Consider the following 13,995-nt stretch of genomic DNA (forward strand, 5'->3'; position numbering starts at 1 on the left):
GTCTGCGCCCTTAAGAGAGATCCTAACAAGGAAGAACTGTTCGGTGTAGGGAGGAGGGTTTAAAACATGTATTTAGGTTGTTTTGCTAACACATTAAGGGTTACAGAAGTAAATGGAGATATAACGACCACTTTACTCCTCATTGGTGCAGCACAACCAGAGGAAATGAGGTGTGGATCTGCTGCACTATTTTCTCCCACACTGGCCTCATTTTGATTCACACTGCAACACCCAGCCTTAAAACGGAGTTACACTTATCTGTCCAGTTGGGTTTTCTCGTCCTTTTGCTTCCTCTGAATTCACCTTCAACTCTTTTTTTTTTTTTACCTTTTAACTTGATCTTACTATTTAAATTATTTTTGCAATGTTTTATTTCATATTGCTTTCACTCATTTCTCATCTAAAACATTTTTATTTTTATATCTCTGCCCTTATGCTGTGTGATCTTTCAACTGCTTTTAATTCTTTCCTTTGTTTGCCTTTAAAATTTTAACTTGTAAAGCATCTTTGAAAGGTGCTATGTAATTCAATTTATCATCATTATTAATATTTTGTATTTTTATTATTTGCTATTTAGTTGTTTAGACTTACATACCAACCACCAGACTGACCAGAAATCACAGCTGTTGATGAGAAGTGAAACATTTTGCTGTTGTTAATATCAAATAGACTAAGTATGAAATTTACCAGCATGGTAAATAAAGGGTCAGCACGTGAACAGGTTAATGCACAATAGGTCTCTTTTCAAGCATATTGAGGGCTACTTTTAAAATAATGTGTACAAATGAATCAACAGACATAAAATAGACTATTCATAATTTCACTTTGTCCTTGTAGAGTAAATTAATTGACTAGACAAGGTTAAAAAAAATTCCCCTCTTGCTGTGAGAAGTTCCTTTAGCTTGGAAATGTTCCGGCAGAGCATTGCTTCTCTAACAACTTTGCACATTCATCCATTAAAGTCATCACGATATGAGGTTATATATCTTATATCTTTCTTTGACATTTTGCTGGTGTTGTTTCTTCACATAACTAAGTAGAAGTGAAATAATGATGTCAAATTACAGGGGACATCGGTTCTTATCTCCTTGGCTGAGAAATAATCCGGTATTTGAGAATATTTATAAATTTAGCCCCTGATTTTCACCCGCTCTGTTATGCTCCCCCACTCTGGCTGTATTTGAGTTAATGATTCTCACATTTCCGTTTGAGCTGACTTGCCAATATTTGATTACTTGTGGCTCACAGAGAAAATGGCTGGAATTTTTCCAGTAGCCTGACGCTGTTCATTAGTTTATATCCAGGGCAAGAGTAAGATAAATCTAAATTAAATCAATCATTCCAAATTTTACCCGGATTTGTCTGAACATTTCCTTTGTGCTCTCGGCCATAACTCATGACCTCAGCCGATGATGGCATGTGTTTAACTGAAGATGAGACTGGCTTAATTGGCTCTTGCGCCTTCCTCTCTCTTCTTCGGGTGAATTCCCACTGCCATGGAATGGATGGATAGAGTCGTTATTATTTCACTGGGAGTTGAAGGCCTGAGCAACACAAGCTCATTTGTTTGATTGCTTCGCTCACCAAGACAAAGCAGAGATGTCTTCACCTTTCTGGTAGGACACATCTCTGCACCACATATTGCTTTACTACAGAAGCTGCTCTTAAATCGCGGGGAGAGACAATGCACCAGCATGTGGCTAATCTTCTCGGCCTTGTTGGAATTGCGCTTCATCGTCACATCAAAGCAGAACCAAAACTGCCCAGTAATAGATGAAATGTGCAGAACTTGTGGCAAGTCATCCAAAATATTAATGAATAATAACAATTCAATCTCGAAACATGCATGTGGTTAGTTGAGGGTGTGTCTCTGCTCCGTCTCATAGATACACAGCCATCCCTGGCCATCATGGAATCATAAGCATCATGTTTTACACCCTTCTTCTTTAAGGGCCCCATACTGGCTTATGGGCACTTAGCAGTTGCCATGATTTGCAAGACTTTGACTTTCACACCACTCCACTCCAACCACTGACTGGGCCTGTGAGAACGCCTGCCGCTTGACATCCCAGGACTGCGGGTCACATGACGTGTGATTGAATTGTTGAAGTACAGCTGGTATATGACACGATAAAGCATAAAATGACACACAGAGTTCACATTAATGAGCCGGTTGACGTATAGCAACATATGTACATATGAGTGAGAGAAAGGAGTTTCCCTTTTAGAGCAACTGATAATGGGGGGGGGGGCTCAGTCAGTGAGTCTGTTAATGTGACAGTCAGTCACGGCGGCCTCTCTGTAGCATCGCAGTTAAAAATGATGTCACATATAAGGCAGTGTGAGGCCTCATTTGATCTGTATCTCTTTTCCATCTGTTCTACTCTAGTCACACAGAGGACATAAACTCCAGAGATACTGATCAAACTGGAGCTGTCTATACAATAACTTATTCACTCCGTGAGCCACATGATACGTGTGACTGTGCTAGTTCACCTGCAGCTATGGTTGAGGTTGTGAGATGTTTTCATGTGATGCTCGGACGGTATAGAAGGGCCTTCACATCGGCGCCTCAGAAGGAGCTGTGTGTGTGGAAGCAATCTGAAGCAATATTTCTCCCCACGCCTCCAAAACGTCACTGAAACTCTGCGACCATTCAAGGTGAGTCACATGATTGTGCATCAAATCTAATTATAACTTTGTATTTATTAATTTCAGGTCAAAAGACAAGTACAGTGGCTGCCGAGTTTAAAACTGAGCTAACTGTGTTCAAGGTTTTATACAACCGTAATCATTGAAGTGATTATGTTTGTCCAGTTGTTGGTGGGTTTGATTGATTGTTAATCAACGATTATGGAAACACTACAATGCAAATTCCCATCAACTTGGTGGAAGGATATGGTATAGGTCAAAGAAGGACCAGTTTAGGATCTGTTTCTATACTGTGTACCCAGATATTCTTTATATTTACCCAAATATATGGCAGAAGAATTAGTGAACAAGTTTGCTCTATACTGAGTTCCCTCTAACAGTTGGTGTGCTACTTCTATAGAAAACACCCTCGTGGATTTGTTCCACTCTACGAGTCACTAACTCTGTATAATGTCTCAAGTTCTGACCGTTATAGTCGATATATGATTTCCACGCTGTTCAGCTGAGGATTTCTTCCCTTTACGTCACAAGCACGAGTTTGTTGTTAATGATTTTGATGAGTGCATGACACAGGCTCTGAAGTGTCAACAACAACAAACAACAGCGCTCATTGCAGAACTCCATGAACCGAAAAGGCAACTGTAAAGAGTAAAAGGTTTGTCACAGCTCAAATCTGAAACTGCATTTAAGGATGAGGTCATATTTTGTTTACTAACATAACTTTAATATAAGCAACCTACCGGTTCTGTGTAAAACAAGAAATACAAGAAATTCAGGCACAAACAGGATATCTTCCTAAATGGTTCTATTTTTAGTTGGAGTTATAGCTCAGCCGAGGGACAGTCCACCGAAACACAAAGAGGGAATTTTGCTCTAAATTTACTCTTATTTCAGAATAAATGCCACTTTAATTGTCTGATTAGAATTAACTCCAACTGAACTCGTTTTAAACAGAACTAGGCCTGTGAATTCCACAGATTCACTGACAGTTTCTATGGATAGGGCTAATATAGGGTGAACCTACCCTTCCATATGGTTTAATTAGATTGGTTTCAATAAGAGGAGGACTGCAGGTATAGATTAAAAAGGTCAATACACAGAAAAAAACGTTTTGGGTACGAAACGGCCAAGACGAGGGAAAATGTGAAGATGTGGCATTGTTGCGCATGGTGCGTAAAAGTGCTTCATTTTAAAATCTAGCCACATTCGTTACGACGAAAGAAACTGCATTCAAATACACGAGTCACAGCAGAAAACAGAAGGTGAGAAATCGGGCTCAACATCTGTACAAAGTTCGATAGCAACACCTCCCTGCTTTTCTATCCTTTTCATCCAGAGTGTGCGGCTGTCTGATTTGAAGCGGCTGAGCCATGACTGCAGCCCAGCTGACGTTTGCGTGAGAGGTGGAGTCGCCTCCAGCCATCTGGAGTCAGCATCACTTTGAGAAACACTCGAGCAGGTCACAGCTTTGTGCCAAAGACACTGTGCAGACTCTCCTCTCGTGTTGGTCCGAATAGTCTGAGGAGTTTGGCGGACGGCGCACGACGAGAGTCAAACAGGCATCAACTGTGAGCGCAACTTTTTCAAGTTGAAGGACATTTTATGGATTTCTGCGCGGGACAAGTTTTGTATTTGACGTCAGCTTCGCGAACTGCTCCGGTGCGTAAATTGGACTGTTCCCACTTCACCAGACCAATGGCTGAATTAGATATCATTAAACTGCGCTTTGTGGATATTTAACAGTCAACGGGTTGGTGTGTTAAGAAGCTGAACAGTTACTCGGACTAGTCCCTTGACTTTTTCCTGCTGAGGTGTGACTGCAGCAGCTGATTCAGAAGCATCACCAGAGGTCACCACCCGCCAGAGAAACCCGATGAGTCTGCTTCACCATCATTCCTCAGGACAAACCTTACGCCAGACGGTCATTATACAGAAGTCAGACATGGACAGCAACAGGTCCCACATTGCCTCCATCCTCCACGTGGAGCTCGGCCAGTTCAGTGACTACATGGACGAGAACTACACGAACTCCACCGGCGGTGAGCGACACTCTCTGGGCTGCGTGCAGATCCGCATCCCGCAGGAGCTCTTCCTGGCGCTGGGGCTCATCAGCCTGGTGGAGAACATCCTGGTGATTCTGGCCATCATCAAGAACCGCAACCTGCACTCGCCCATGTACTACTTCATCTGCTGCCTCGCCGTGTCCGACATGCTCGTCAGCGTCAGCAACGTGGTGGAGACCATCTTCATGCTTCTCCACGACCACGGCCTGCTGGACGTGCACCCAGGTATGCTGCGCCACCTGGACAACGTCATCGACGTGATGATCTGCAGCTCCGTGGTGTCCTCGCTCTCCTTCCTGTGCACCATCGCCGCGGACCGCTACATCACCATCTTTTACGCGCTGCGCTACCACAGCATCATGACCACGCAGCGCGCCATCATCATCATCGTGGTGGTGTGGCTGGCCAGCCTCGCCTCCAGCATCCTCTTCATCGTGTACCACACCGACAACGCGGTCATCGTGTGCCTCGTGACCTTCTTCTGCACCACGCTGGTGTTCAACGCCGTGTTGTATCTGCACATGTTCCTCCTGGCGCACGTGCACTCGCGGCGCATCGTGTCTTTCCATAAAAGCAGTCGCCAGACCACGAGCATGAAGGGGGCGATCACCCTCACCATCCTGCTCGGGGTCTTCATTGTATGCTGGGGCCCATTCTTCCTCCATCTCATCCTCATCCTCACCTGCCCCACCAGCCCCTTCTGCAACTGTTTCTTCCGAAACTTTAACCTTTTCCTGATCCTCATCATCTGCAACTCGCTCATCGACCCGCTCATCTACGCGTACCGGAGTCAGGAGCTGCGCAAAACCCTCCAGGAGCTGGTCCTGTGTTCTTGGTGCTTCGGCGTCTGACATCTTTTACATTCAGGGAGAAAAGATCAAGTCGGGCTAGTGTCGCCCCTCTCTTCTTCTTCCAAAATGCACATTATTGTTGCAGAAGCTGAAGTGAGCCTTGACTCATACATGGTGGAAGACGCCAATGCGCAACGCTGTACATGACAGACCAAGACTGTATCTGTGTTCAAGACTATTGCACATGCCATCGGGGACTTTATGGTTATTCCCACCCATGGCTGCAGATTTATTCGCCTGTTACTTTGCCTGCTGTTACGTTACACTACTCCTGAGTCAGGTTCAAGCTGTGAAACGTCTGGACATTTAATCCAGAGGAGATTCTTCGTTAAAGAGTTATTATGCTAAATTATAATAACTAATGACCGTTTTATTTTTTGTTTATAAAGTTTTTTTCATGTTTTTGTCCTCCTGTAAATGATACTCTTGTATATAAAACATAATTTTGTGTTGGTGGAAATGTGTCATCTACTCTCAACTCTCAGCTTTTCAAACCTATTGACAATTCAATTTGATCAAGAAAAGTTTACGAAAAACCCGTAGTGGAGAAAAATGTTTGAGGCCATTATATCTCTGAGCTGAATTTCTTCCTTCATTAAATAATAACTTAATGTTAGTGTGCTTGTTATTGGGCTATTTCATGTCCTGAACATGAACAAAAGTCTCCTTATGATGCAAAAAGTTGGATTTATTTCTGAGGGAGCTTAAGGTCAAATAAGCACAGCTCTTAACAAACCAGGCTTTAACATGCATGGCTTTGTAGATAATGTGATGTGTTGTAGAGAAAGAATTGGGCTCCAGTGTTTGATTATTTTCATGTCCAGACCCTGGGGCCTTTTCTCCACCTTGCCTCCATTCACTGCTGTTTGAAACTATTTGATTGTTGCATCCTCCAAAAAAACAGAAGCACTGTGTGCAATGAAGGATGATGCCGAAATGATTGCTGCTAAAACAATTTATTTCACGTAGGAATAAATTGAAAAGGATCATCAAGTTTTTGTCTAAAGAACATGAAATAGCTGAGATATGAAAGGAAAGCTTTGTACTTAGCCTTGGTATGATGTAACTTTACAAACGGCGTGTTGCAGTCAACTTGGGGGTGTTGTGTGGAAATTACTCCCCCAAAAATAAATGTCTGAATGACTGACGATAAAAAAATAAAAAAGATGCTAAATCACATGAACGCCCCTGCCTGGTGGTAGGCCTGAGGCCCAGGGCACAACAAGAGGGTTTTATGAAAGAAGTTATATCAAAGTTATATTTCTGGAAGTTTTTGTGGTTGTTTGAGATGTGTGATGAATGAAAGAGCTCGATTTCAGTTATACTGATAAACTATTGAGACATTATGGCTCTGGAAATTGAGAAGTTTGCTATTTTCTTTTCTTTTCTTTTTTTCTTATCCTATAATATCTTTATTGATCCTACGGATTCAGTGTAAATAGAACATGCATGTTTTCCTTTAGAAAAACGGAAATGCAGTCATAAATCTGCACTTGAGCCATGAAGTCTAGATCTTTTTACAAAAATTCCCACTCACCGTAAGTGTTTGTGTTGGTTTTACCGACAGTGGTTTCTAATTGAAGGGGAAAAGACTCACAGGTCCCATGATAAGGCTTATCTGCAAAGACAGAAATAGCTAACAATTCAATTTAGACTACTGATGGAAACCATTAATGAAAAGTGCATGTTAATACTGACAATAATGTCGGCTGAAATGTAGTTTACTGCTGAGTACTGTAATTTACAGGTTTTCTTTCTTTTTGTCTTTCTTTCTGTCTTATTTCTTTCTTTCTTTCCACGCAACATTAAAAGAGATAACTGATTTTAATGCTTTGCCTGGTGGGTGTATTTCTGTTTCGTAAGAGTTAGTAGTAATCAGGAATGTGATTTGAAATTTATTTTTGGTCTTCAAATATCTTCCATGGCTTGAAGACTTGAAAAGGTCAAAAATACACTGATCTGCCATCAATTCTAATGCTGAGGCTGATGGGTGTAACTTTATAGTACGTCTGTTATGTGTCTACTATATAAAATAAGCTCTTTTAAAAGTAAGACTTGGAGATTATGGTGCAGGCTGCTTTGGTATATTTGGTATAGTAAACCTGATTCAACTGTAAATGCTGTGAGTATAATTATAAATCCTGCAGCTTTTATCCCATGTTTACTTGAATGTGAGTGAAACAAGATTGTGTTGTACAGCTGTTGTATAGAAGGAACGTTTGTTATACTGTCTGTAATCCTTTAAGTGTGTTTGTCTCAAATAAAGGGGTCAACACAAAAAAAGCCTGTGGATAATAATTAGTAATGGTACCTCGTGTGTTTGGTGTCTTTGCTTGGACAGAGGATGTTTTAGAATTTTTTAGACCAAACATCCAAACCAAGCTCTTCATTCATGTGCACTCTAACAAGACGGGAGTCTGCAAAGTCCATTAGAAATGGCTGTGAAGTTTGCACCATGGGATGTGTCACAGGCGCCAAATACGGCAATAGAGCAAATTGCTGTTCATGGCTTTTTAGATCAGAAAGTCTCAGTTCATTAAATCTTTACAGCTGTGTCCATATTATCTGTAGATAAGCCAGGACAGCAGGCGCAAACCCAACGTCTTTGAACTTAAACGTATTTACTTTTAACAGCATTTTGTTCTGCCTCATAGAAAACATTTAGGCAAGACATTTGATGCCAGCAGACAGAAGGGCCATTGATATATAATACAACAGAGACAGTATTGAAATCCTCCATTTTTAAACTCATGATCAAGTGCTGTAAATAACCTCACTGACATTTCCCTATCTATCTATCTATCTATCTATCTATCTATCTATCTATCTATCTATCTGTCTATCTGTCATCTATCTATCTATCTATCTATCTATCTATCTATCTATCTATCTATCTATCTATCTATCTATCTGTCTATCTATCTATCTATCTATCTATCTGTCTGTCTGTCTGTCTGTCTGGTATCTATATACCAACCATATTTAGATTTTGATTGTAGACATCAGCCATCTTGAACCATCAAGATTAGATGTCAAGCTACCACAGTCAAACTGAAATCCTTTTCCAACGCTCAGTACGTTCCATCATTGTAGATTAATTCATAAAATAATAAATGACATAAGGAAGCAGACACAGACTTGTCATGGACATGGCACTTGACAATTTTGTATCTCTACCTAGTCCAAAGGATAACCAAAGTGTGTATAATTTCACAGGGAGCAGCATGTTAGTTTGTTAGTGTGATTTCTTCCTTCGTTTGGCTGCACAAAGCAGCTCTGTTCACAGCAACAAAAAAAAAAAACTATTCTGCTTTCGTGACTCGCGGTAATCCATATGGCCAGAAACCATGGCTTCTTACCCCAAGGGATGGACACAAATAGAACAATAAACAAACTAACCTTCACTGAAATGCAAATGTGAAAAAAATTCTAGGGGCATAAATGTGGCCTGCCAAATTATTATTAACACAGAACACAAATTATATTGAAGGCATCTTGAAGGGCCGGAGAACGGTTGTTTTGCTGTCATGATCAAGTTGTCTTTCTTTTGTGGAAGGCGACATTCAGTTTCCCCCTTGGGGGATTAATAAAGCATATGGTATGATAACATAAAATATGTAACAACTCTCTGAAGGAGGCAAGAGTAAATCTTCTCCTGAAGAAACCCACCCTGGACCCGTCTGAAGTAAATAACTACAGACCTGTCTCTCTTCTTCCCTTTCTTTCCAAAACTCTCGAGCGCGCTATCTTTAATCAACTCTCCTCCTATCTTCACCATAATAACCTTCTTGACCCTCACCAGTCTGGTTTCAAGGCATGCCACTCAACTGAGACTGCCCTCCTTGCTGTCTCTAAGCGACTTCACACTGCTAGAGCAGCCTCTCTCTCCTCTGTCCTTATCCTTCTAGACCTCTCTGCTGCATTTGACACAGTGAACCACCAGATCCTTATTTCCTCCCTTCAGGACCTGGGTGTCTCAGGCTCTGCTCTCTCCCTGCTCTCATCCTACCTCAATGACCGCACTTACCGGGTAACTTGGAGAGGATCTGTGTCTGAACCTTGTCCTCTCACTACTGGGGTCCCTCAAGGTTCCGTCCTGGGTCCCCTCCTCTTCTCTCTGTACACCAACTCTCTCGGCTCTGTCATTCACTCACATGGCTTTTCCTACCATAGCTATGCTGATGACACCCAACTAATCCTCTCTTTTCCCCAATCTGAAACACAGGTAGCAGCACGAATCTCTGCCTGTCTGACTGACATCTCTCAGTGGATGTCTGCACACCACCTGAAAATTAACCTTGACAAGACTGAACTACTTTTCCTTCCAAGGAAAGGCTCTCCCACCCATGACCATACGTCCCCTTCTCACTCAGAAGGCGGCGCAGGTTCTGGTCCAGGCCCTGGTCATCTCTCTCCTAGACTATTGCAACTCCCTCCTGGCTGGTCTACCTGCTAGTGCCATCCGACCTCTGCAGCTCATCCAGAATGCAGCAGCTCGACTGGTCTTTAACCTACCTAAATTCACTCACACTACTCCGCTCCTCCACTCCCTTCACTGGTTACCGGTGGCTGCCCGCATCCGTTTCAAAACATTAGTACTTGCGTACCGTGCTGCGAACGGATCGGGTCCAGTCTACATCCAGGACATGGTCAAACGTTACACCCAAGCCCGTTCACTCCGCTCTGCTTCTGCCAATCGGCTTGTTGCTCCCTCACTGCGAGCTAAACACTCATCAAAATCACGACTGTTTGCTGTCCTGGCTCCTAAATGGTGGAATGTATCGTACCACATAATATTGCATCACATCACATTGTATCATATCGTATCATATCATGCTATATCGAATCTGTCGTGTCGTATCGTATCACATTGAATTGCATCGTATCACATTGTATCGTATGTTCATTGCGACACCTTTACTTGGTGGTAACAATAGGGCGGAGTGACCATTCAAAAACTACCTGGTGTCTGACATGATCTGTGTGTGTGTGGAAATTGTGTCGTCATTACCAGATTTTACTTCTTCATTTTGGGGCAAGTTGAAGCTGAATGTCGTTTATTCTTAGTATATATGCCACTATCTGATGTGAGAGACTGTCCTCAATGTGGGCACTTTGGTACACGACTTAGATTTATGTCCAATTATGCAACTGAAGTGATGCACAGACTAATCTGTGACTCAGATGAAATTGACGAGTGTATCGACTGAATAGAACAACCTTGTTTTTGAATGCAAACTGGATATGTTTAACACAGTGGTGGAGGAAAAGACAGGCCATTACATGAACATGGGGATGTTAGTCAGTGGTTGAGTTAGTTTGTCTATATGTTGGACCTGGGATATGCTGGCGACCTGTTCAGTGTATACCCCCAACACACCCCACGCCTACGACCCTAAATGTTATAGATAATGAATGGATAGATGAATGATTGAAGTTTAAAGGTTCAGTGTTCAGTGAGATTTAGGTGAAAGGGTTCAATCGGCAAAAAATTGAATATAAGATAATAAGGCAAGTTGTGCTTTATTATTATTATTATTATTATTGAGGGAAACTGCGACACAAAGTGATCATTCTGTTTCTCACTGTCTGAAGTGGGTCACATGTTTCAGTCAAACACAACATTTTGTGACAGAAAACATCACTGAACAAAAGATCTCTTCATTCATGAGAACGCAGGGACCTTTTATCTCTCCCCTGAGTGCAGGGATTTTTGTTTGGTAAACGTGGAGAAATTGATTCCCTGGTCTTCGGCTGCAGTTCGTAACTCAGCTCATGAAATTCTTTCTGTTGGTATTTAGAGCTATGGGGTTTTGTTTATAGCGTAGCACACACAACCTGATATATCGACCATTGACGGACCAACATGTTCAAGGGCCCCTCAATGTAGGAGTGGACAGGATGTTAAGGGGTTGCCGATTTAAGGAAGAGAAGAGCATGTCACTGGAGGTGACAAGATGTGGGTCTTAATTCCGGTAACAGTTAAGCCGGCCTTTGGCGTTCACAAGCAGGCAGAATGCAGTTTGAATTCTGTGATTCTCCCTGAACGGCTGCTAACCACTGTTGTGCAATAATGCATTAAACGTGATACCATTAAATGGTGTGCCTTTCGGCATTCAATAAATTTGGTTATCAAAATAATATATTGAATATTAATATTACAAATATTAATATTAAATAATAACTTTAATTGATTAAAGTTACCTCAGGGCACCACCCTTCAAAGGAAGGGAAAAGATAGCCAATTTATTGATTAAGTCTCATAAAAGTACTAACTACAAATTTGGAACTCTGATAAACAATTAAATTAATAGCTATAACCCAAATTACCATATAGATAGTTAGCAAAGTTGAAAGATATAGAGTTCTTGACAGTGTCGAGGTTGGCAAAATTCACACTTATGCAACATTCATTAAAACAACATTTGTGAAAGAAAAACATTTATTATGAAGATAATAAAGTATAAAAACACAAATTACTAAAGACGTACTTACTATATATATGTGTATGTGAGTATGCGTGTGTGTGTCTGTGTGTCTGTGTGAGTGAGTGCTTTCAAAATGGCGGCTGGCCCCTATGAGGGCAATAAACCACCCCCCCTAGTATGTTTACGACATGTAGCGGTGACTAACATTAACTTTCAAATAACTTGTAAGCAAAATATCACAGCAACACGAATCAAACTTATAAACATCACACGGAATCGAATAAACAGTCTTTGCTTAGCCTAGTATAATTATTAAGCCCAGTTGTGTTACTCGTCCATGGAAAGGGAAAAAAAGGTTGCTGTGCTGTTTTAAGTCCAGTGAAGTCGTCTTGCTGGTTGTGGTTCTGCTGTGCGATGCAACTCTTGTGTTGAGTTGTTAGGCAGGACCTTGTGTCGCTGCCTTTTGGAAGGTTTTAGCAGTCTGCTCCAGTCAGGCCTGCTTGAAGGTTGGTAGAGCTTGGATTTGGAGGAGGTTTCCCTCGCTCTGTGAGTGGAAAGCTGCACCTCTCCTCCATTGAAGTTGAGCAGAAAGAGATGTGAGCTGGAGAGGCCACACTTCTCCTCTCGAAGGGTTGCGTAGAAAGAGGAAGAAGGGTGGGGAGAACTGGGATTATATTGGCCTGGTGACCTCATGGGTCATGGGGCCCAGAGTGACCAATAGTGGTTGAAACTTGTGTCTCCGGTTGGTTTTCACACCTCTGTGTGACGTTTCAAGCACCCTGGGAGACTGAGTTCTGGAGGCTCTGGTTTGTCTCCAGAACAAAGAACATGTGCTCGGGATTTGGCCTACACATGTAGGCCGAACTGTAGTTCACAAATACCAGGTCCCAACACCACGACACTGATTAAGTGTGGCCATGATGGTTGGAGCTGCTTCTGGTCATGGAGCCATCCTTTAGTCCTACGAGAGATCCACAGAGTGAGACCTGCTAGTCATCTTGTTCCTGCTCCTCACAGGCGGGCTTGTATGACTCGTGTTTATTAATACTGCATTTTGATTTGCGCTCACTTCTGCTAAGAAGGCAAGGGATCTGTGTTGCTGTTTGTGCACCCCTCTTGCATATGGGTCAGTAGGGACAGCCCAGGGTCATTACTAGTTCCTAAGGTCTGGAGTTATTCAGATGAAGGCGTTCTTCCCAGGGGGGTTGTGCTACCTGGCTGCGTCCTGGTCTTCCACTTCCATAACTAAGAGAGACATGACTGCTGGGTCAAAAATGTGTTGTGAGGCCACAGTGACTTTGATCTTTGACCATCTTTGATTCCCAGTGAACGGTAATACAAAATTTAAAGGGATTCCCAGAGCTGTTCTTGTCACATTCAAAGCACAAACAACTTTTGTCAGGCTACAATGACCTCGAGCTCTGACCTTTGACCCCCAACAATCACGTCATCCGTGAGAGTAAGTAATCCTTTGTGGGAAATTTCAAGAAAGACTAACAACCCATGATGCCGGCAGCTATGACGAACAAAATATCTTAATAAATCTAACAACACACGCCCTGCAACTTCAATACACACAACACAACCAAATACACACATGACAACTTGTTTATGGTACAAACAACAAGAGATGGACCTGGCTGGGACATGCTTTGTGACTTTCTTTAAATTGTTGATTTCAAGTTTTGGAAAATTAGTCAGTAATCCAGTCAGATTAAAGGGATAGTTAATTTTTGGGTGAACTATCCCTTTAATTACTTTTTATATTTGTTCTTTTACTTTTTAGTCAGTCCTTCTAGGCTTAACAATGACAGTTCACAAAACATGTGATATTTTCCCAAAAGACAAATCAAACTTACCAATTATTAACTTAATTGTTAGACTCTATTTAAGACGCTTGTGGCCTAAACCTAATCAAGCTATTTAAATCTAAATTTAAGCGTTATAAAAGGAAAACGACAGGGTGTCAAGTAAGTATTTTCAAAAATAAAAGCATACAGC

General features: G+C 41.9%; 1 protein-coding gene across 1 annotated transcript; it reads left to right on the top strand.

The window, feature by feature from the left end:
* The first annotated feature begins 4,361 nt into the window (after window positions 1-4,361).
* Window positions 4,362-7,773, top strand: mc1r (melanocortin 1 receptor). Its single transcript, XM_035155764.2, has one exon. It carries the CDS (start codon window positions 4,526-4,528, stop codon window positions 5,564-5,566), a length of 1,041 nt encoding a protein of 346 aa, XP_035011655.1. The 5' UTR covers window positions 4,362-4,525; the 3' UTR covers window positions 5,567-7,773.
* The last annotated feature ends 6,222 nt before the right edge of the window (window positions 7,774-13,995 follow it).

Source organism: Hippoglossus stenolepis, chromosome 1 (assembly GCF_022539355.2).
Source record: "Hippoglossus stenolepis isolate QCI-W04-F060 chromosome 1, HSTE1.2, whole genome shotgun sequence".
NCBI lineage: Eukaryota > Metazoa > Chordata > Actinopteri > Pleuronectiformes > Pleuronectidae > Hippoglossus > Hippoglossus stenolepis.

Bases quoted from the DNA above. Each gene is read 5' to 3' on its own strand.
- mc1r (XM_035155764.2), top strand. From the start codon at position 4,526: ATGAGTCTGCTTCACCATCATTCCTCAGGACAAACCTTACGCCAGACG.